Source organism: Hypomesus nipponensis, chromosome 22 (genome assembly GCF_054491055.1).
Source record: "Hypomesus nipponensis isolate SF chromosome 22, ASM5449105v1, whole genome shotgun sequence".
In the NCBI taxonomy this organism is placed as follows: Eukaryota; Metazoa; Chordata; class Actinopteri; order Osmeriformes; family Osmeridae; genus Hypomesus; species Hypomesus nipponensis.
In genome coordinates this window covers 7,812,501-7,819,271 of record NC_140382.1, presented here as the reverse complement: position 1 = coordinate 7,819,271, position 6,771 = coordinate 7,812,501, and the positions used below count along the sequence as shown (strand labels likewise).

General features: G+C 48.1%; 1 protein-coding gene across 1 annotated transcript in view; it reads left to right on the top strand.

The window, feature by feature from the left end:
* Positions 1 to 4,967: 4,967 nt before the first annotated feature.
* Positions 4,968 to 6,771, top strand: part of LOC146236259 (cytochrome P450 26B1-like) — an 8,600-nt gene continuing 6,796 nt past the window's right edge. Inside the window, exons 1-5 of the mRNA XM_084687482.1 lie at positions 4,968 to 5,324; positions 6,018 to 6,095; positions 6,317 to 6,401; positions 6,537 to 6,572; positions 6,664 to 6,771. The exon at positions 6,664 to 6,771 is cut by the window's right edge and continues 26 nt beyond it. Of these exons, the coding sequence (XP_084543608.1) occupies positions 5,135 to 5,324; positions 6,018 to 6,095; positions 6,317 to 6,401; positions 6,537 to 6,572; positions 6,664 to 6,771 (497 nt within the window). The 5' untranslated portion in view covers positions 4,968 to 5,134. The remainder of the gene's footprint in view (positions 5,325 to 6,017; positions 6,096 to 6,316; positions 6,402 to 6,536; positions 6,573 to 6,663) is intronic.

Sequence of the window (6,771 nt, the reverse complement as noted above, 5' to 3'; positions counted from 1 at the left end):
ACTGTGGCCCTGCAAACACACACACACACGTACAGTCAGAAACTAACCAGACAGGTATTTTACATTACTCCAACTGTGGTGGGATACAGGCAGGTAGACAGGTGTTAGACCGATACGTTTACAGGTCTTCGACCGCTAGGTCGACAGGTGTTAGATAAGTTTACAGGTCTTAGACAAGCGTGAGACGGCTGGGTAGACAGGGAGTTAGACGAGGGAGAGACTGGTAGGTAGATAATCACATCAAGCCTGCTTTATCTGCGACGCTATGTGGGTTTTTATAAAGCTGTTGTTTCAGCACACACATCTATGCCAGACAGTCACCTGACTGTCTCCTCTACAGAATGCCCAACATTCTTTCCCGAGAACAGCTTCTTTAAAGCAGATGGACGATAAGAAGGAGAGTAGAGTGGATGAAAGAGAAGGAGAGGAGAGATATAGGATGATTCTCACTCAGTCGCTCTTCTTCTTCTTACGGGCCTCTCTCATATGACATCATATGGCACATTAAAACGGTGTCAGAACACATTCTTTCTGACAGGAAGGCTGTGGGACAGGGCTGACCTGACAGGTTAGGTGCTTCTGTGTATAATAGAACACAGCAGGGGGAGAATAAGCTGCAGACGCTGGACCCTCTGGACTATCACCCACAGTGCTTCCCAAGCACCCAGCCTCCACAACACACACACACAAACACACACATGTACATGACCAAATACACACCATCACAAACGCACATCCTTGCACAACTCAACAGACGCACTTGGACACACAAATAACTTCTGAACAAATAGTGCCCACACATCCAGTGGTATGAGACAATATTTGCCTAATCTGAACTTCAACGGCAGAGAGAAGCAGAGAAACGTTTCAGACAGGTTGCTATTTCCTTTGATGTTTGGCCAGTAAGGTCGATGTTTTCACAGCTCTGAATTTACACTTCTCATCTGTCTGACAAGTAGAGGAGGCACACAGAGCCTACTCACTGACGAGATAGACAGCACAGAGGAGAGTAGAGGAGAGTAGAGTAGAGTAGAGTAGAGGAGAGGAGAGGAGAGGAGAGGAGAGGAGAGGAGAGGAGAGGAGAGGAGAGGAGAGGAGAGGAGAGGAGAGGAGAGGAGAGGAGAGGAGAGGAGAGGAGAGGAGAGGAGAGTAGCGAGGAGAGGAAAGGAGGGGAGAGGAGAGGAGAGGAGAAGAAAGGAGGGGAGGGGAGAGTTTGGAATATTTTGTCTTAGTGAGGCCAGAACCCACCTTGGTCATAGCAGCTGCAGTTTAAATCATAACGGTGAGTAAATACCATACAAGAGGACAGAGTAAGGGAGGGGATGGAAGGAGGAAGACAGGGAGAGGAGGGGAAGATAGAGGTAGAGTGTAGGGCAGGGTATAGGGGCCAGCGGGGAGTGGGCCCTATAGAGGAGTAACTGCCCTCAGAACAACATGGCCGCTGTTTTCATTCCTGATATTTGAGGCAAGCGAGAAGAACCAGAGACAAACACTGCCAGCTGTCTCTGTTCATCAGAGTCCAGCTCGGAGCAGCCAGCAGGTCCTCATCCTCACACTCCAACAAGCCTGCACCCGGCTGCAACACTGGCTCTGCCCAGGCATTCTGGGTAGGACAGACACGTCTCTTCGCATCACAGACCCGACCAGATGATCACCGCTGAACAGACGATTATGAGGGTGGGATTTTTTCTGTCTGGAAACTGTGTGTCAGAGCTGCTCCTTTCTCTGCCTAGCTTTCGGGAAGCAAGGCATGCTGGGTACTGCTGTGGCCCTCGCCACTGGCTACAACCTGTGATTGAGTTCATTTGAATCGTCAGAAGACTCCGAAAAGCACTAGACCATGTCAAGATGTCATGATGTCATAAAAGTGGACTGGGAATAATTAATACATAGAGAGGAGGAGAGAGGAGGGGGCATATGATCTACAAATCTAAAGGTTGGCAGTTCCAGGCATTCACAGAAACACCCACACGCCACACAAAGGTACACAACACCAATGAAAAACACATAGGACATTGTGTCTGAACAGCAGCTGTAGATTAAACTTTATTAAGAAATGTGTATGTATACACACACTCACACAGTGTGACCTTTTGCACAGGAGAACAGTCTGTTATGACAGGTTGGGGGAATTTACAGTCAAGATTGTTAAAATGTTGTGAATGTTCTGTCTTAGGAGAAATGTTCAAGTCCAAAACCCAGAAGCAGAGCGCTGTCCAGGCTCGGCCCGACAGCCATCAGACTCTAACCCAAACTGACAATGCCAGGAGGAAGCAATAGGTGAAATTGCATACTTGTAAAGTTTGCTTAAGCACCAATTGGACATGGGCTTCCTGTCAAGCTGGTGTCCAGCAGCCTTCACTCTGAAGCAGGGTGAAATAGAACTGGTCAGCCGGCCGCAGACACCTGATTAAACCCCAATATGACCCACGGCCAAAACCACCTGGAAAACTGCTCTCATACTGGAGGAGCTCTCGAAATGAATTAAACACAAGCAGTGAGATGACCGGAGGTAAGACCCCCCTCCTCCTCTTCTCCTTCAGTGTGTGTGTGTGTGTGTGTGTGTATCTGTGTGGAGGGGGCCTACGGAGCAACTTTCACTAACTTCATGGTCACGACAGACTATTCCATGTGCTCAGGGAGAGTTTCCCAAGCTCCACGCATGACTGGCCCAGGATGGCCCTCACGGCTCCGGAGCACATTATGAGATGTGACCGGCTCTGTGGTTAGAAGCCAGGCTCTGGGCCAGGCTCGGACTGGTGGGCAGGCACAGCGAGGAAGGGTAGAAAATAAGACAGCCTTCGATTAGGAAGGAATTGTGCAAGCACACACACACACACACAGACACACTCGCATACGCACAAACACACTCTGAGACACACACAATCTGACACACACAAACACTGTAATAAATGCTCCTGCTAGTCATCATGGGAATGGTCTGCTCTTTATTATCTTTCTCCACTTCCATCTGCCCCTACCCACAGAATAATTGCCCCTGCTGTCAGAATAACTGCCCCAGGCCACAGACTAACTGCCCCAGTCCACAGAAAAACCACCCCAGCACACAGAATAACTGCCTCAGCTGACAGAATAATTGCCCCAGTCCAGAGCATCACTGCCCCAGCACACAGCATAACTGCTCCAGTCCAGAGCATCACTGCCCCAGCACACAGCATAACTGCTCCAGTCCAGAGCATCACTGCCCCAGCACACAGCATAACTGCCCCAGTCCAGAGCATCACTGCCCCAGCACACAGCATCACTGCCCCAGCACACAGCATAACTGCCCCAGCACACAGCATAACTGCCCCAGCCCACAAAAAATGAGCAGTAGTGTGTCTGTCTGGGAGTGCGTCCCCAGATTATGTGTGTGTGTCTTTTTTGTGTTGTGTCACCACCTATCATCTGTATCCTAAACACACTCTGATCTGGCCGGCAGCAGGGCAGCTTGTGTTTAGATTATAAACACCCCCCCGCCCCCTTCCAGACATACACACACACACACACTTCATTCACACACACATTGCACTTTGCACACACGCATAGAAGTATCAAAAAGATGTATAATCTCATGAAACCCCTTGCACAATGAGTGTGCACGTGCGTGCACTTGCGTTTCTGCTGTGTTTGTGTAAGAGAGAAAGAGAAAGAGAGAGCCAACATGTTTGTACTGTCCATTATAAACCTAATATTTACTCACTGATGAAGTTAACAAAGAAGGAAGGAATTTACAGAAACAATATGATGTCAGAAACTTCAGCATCCGTCTATTAAAATATTTCATATAACATCTAAATACATGAGCGTGAAAAACAAAGTTTACCAAAAGTTCAAGACACTTTATAAACGCGATTTCTCCTATTATTGCCACACGAAGGAATCTGACCCTGTCTAATAAACTTTCCTTACCTGAGAGCGCTCTGCCTCCGTGCTCCGGTTCGAGCGGCGCCTCGGGTTGCTATGGACTCTCATATTCCGTCTGAATCTTGTCACTGATATCTAACGCCCAGTCAGGTGCGCTCAGTGCCATGGGGGTTACGGTGCCATAGTGCGCGGGACAAGGAGTGTGACAGAAGAACGGCAGGCAGCCTGGCCGAGTGTTGCATTGTAGTGGGGAGTTTCCGTGGCGCGCGGTAGGAGGGATGGATGGACTGGCCGCCCCCGATCCCCACTGTAAAGAGCAGGAACATGTGGGCAACACTGCCCCCGTGTTGCCGCAACGCGGAAGCGCAATGCCTTTCCTCTACTCATATTGGCGTTATCATTGTAATACATCAAGCGCTTTTAGGTTTGGAGGTAGGCTATAACCTAGTCAACTAGCGTAGGCCTCACAATCATACTAGTTCTCTTACGACTCTGGGATATTTCTACAGAAATAAGATATGATCAGATAGCCTAATTCAAAGCAAACATATATAAAGTCAAGGTTCAAGCAGATCAGGGGTTGAGGCGGACTGGGTGGGGGGAGGGGGGGGGGTGCAGGCTGGGGGTAAAGTAGTTGTTAACTTGTCGCATAGAGCGGATGTTGGACAGTATTAAATAGTAATATTTTTATACTCAAATAGTGTGTTCTAATAATAGATTAAAGAGCGGCGTCGGGAAGAGAGGAAAACAGAAGCAGACTAACACTGTCTTTTTGTTTGAATGGCTCAAGCAGTGATCACAGGAATTTGGGTACATTCTTTGAGCAGCACTCATGCAGTGGTAACTGAAGCCCCCCTATTCCACCCTTGCTGGCAGTCTGCCCGGTGCTATGCTGGACCCAGGAGGAGAGGGCTCCGGTGCCGACGGCCAGAGGCTGCACTTTTTACAATTCCAGGAAGCATATAGGCTACGGTTGCCATCGAGATAACGCAATGACACAGCAGTAATGAGATATATCAGTGCCATAATATCCACGTCTAGCAGCCTGTATGATCTTTTAGACAAGGAAGTAGGCTTGAATTAACGCGTCGGACACTTTCTGTTTGCATCGTTTAATCCGTTTAACCGAGTGTCATTTAACCATGCTGATCCGCAGGTAGGCTACAGTTTCAATACTGTACTTTGCAGTAAAGCAGTACTTTGAACCGTGTAACTGAGCAACAGAAAGCTCCGGAAACTGCCATTAACGAGTGATAAACTGCAGATCATGGCGAAATTACCGGGAACTGCGGGTGTCTCTGTGCTTGGTGATAAATCAATGGAGTTTTACCGAGACCCGGTGAGTTTTTGCGATCAGCGCATTGAGAAGTACGGGACACGGATCTTCCAGTCAAGACTTCTGAACAAACCCACAACATTTGTCTGCTCGGTAGAGGGGATGCGAGAATTACTATGTGGTGGGTACACGTCGGTGTGAGTGTGTGTTTGTGTGTGTGTGTGTGTGTGTGTGCCGTGTGCGTGTGTGTGTGTGTGTAATTAAATTAAATTGCAAATGTTTTGTAAAGCCTCATTCATTATTCAGTCACTTAGATTCGGGGTTCAATTTCCATGAGCAAGCGTCTAACCCTATACCCAGATGTCACGGGACGTGATTAATATGTCTGGTAATACAGCCATAATCTCAGGATTAGACACGGTCTCTCCACCGACCGTGTCATGAGATTCCCCCGTGACATATCCAAATCGGCCACAGAAGTAGTGATGTGTGTGTGTTATTATTATAGAGCATTTACCAACCCCTAAAACATGTTACAAAACTTGTGGTTATACGTTGTCTTAATTATATGTAAATGTAATGCATGGTTTATCAGTTGTCTTTACATGATGCTTGGCAGATTCTTCTCCATCACCGAGCAGACCTACCCTTTTACTGTAACTTGGCGTGCATAATGTTTTTTTTACCAGAGAGGAGGAGCTATAGAGGGGTTCTAATTAGTGACAAGTGTTCTTGCAGGAACTGGCTTTGATTACACAAGCAGCAAACCTTTCCGAATCAGAGAACTGGATTGCCATCATAGCATTGCATTCATGTTCCTGTTTCTGAACATGTGGCCACATGTGTTTATGTGCTGACTTACTCTGTTTTCCAGAAAAGTCCTCTGTGTTCCTGAAGGACCCCACTGATGTCATGCACAACATGTATGGAGACAACATTGTTACCTCCAATGGTTAGCTGAACCTCAGACCCCCAGACCCTCAGACCCTCAGACCAGGGTACCCCCCCCCCCCCCCCCCCCCCCCCCACACACACACACACACAGACACAGACACACACACCCTGACACTTCAGGCCTACATACCTTGAACATGTCACCAGGTGTGTGTTAAGCTTTATGCTGGTCTCATTAACCTTGTGAGTGTGTGTGTGTTTTGTGTGTTTTGCACACAGGTGAGGAAGCGTGCCTATTGCGTCTGTCTTTGACCAGTCTGTTCACAGGGGTGTGTCTCGAGTCCTGGAATGATTACATCACCAGGTGACCACCAATCAGCAGGCTCCTCAGACATAAACAGAGTTCAGGTTCAACAGGGTGTGTGGGATATCTTGAATCCGGATCAGATGGTTCATTCTAAATCTGACATTTGTTGTCTCTGTGTTCTCTCTTGTCCAGAGTTTGTGAGAGATGCTTGAAGGACCTCTCTACAAGGTGAGCAACTAAACTCCTGACTCATTTGATCCTCTCAGCTGGTTGACATGCTGACCTGTGTGTGTGTGTGTGTGTGTGTGTGTGTGTGTAGCAGGGAGCCCGAGTCAGTGTATCCCCTGTTTAAGCGTGTTGGGACAGAGCTTGTTCTTGGTCTGTTTCTCAACGTCCAGCCAGAGGAGCAGCTCTTCCAGGAGATCAC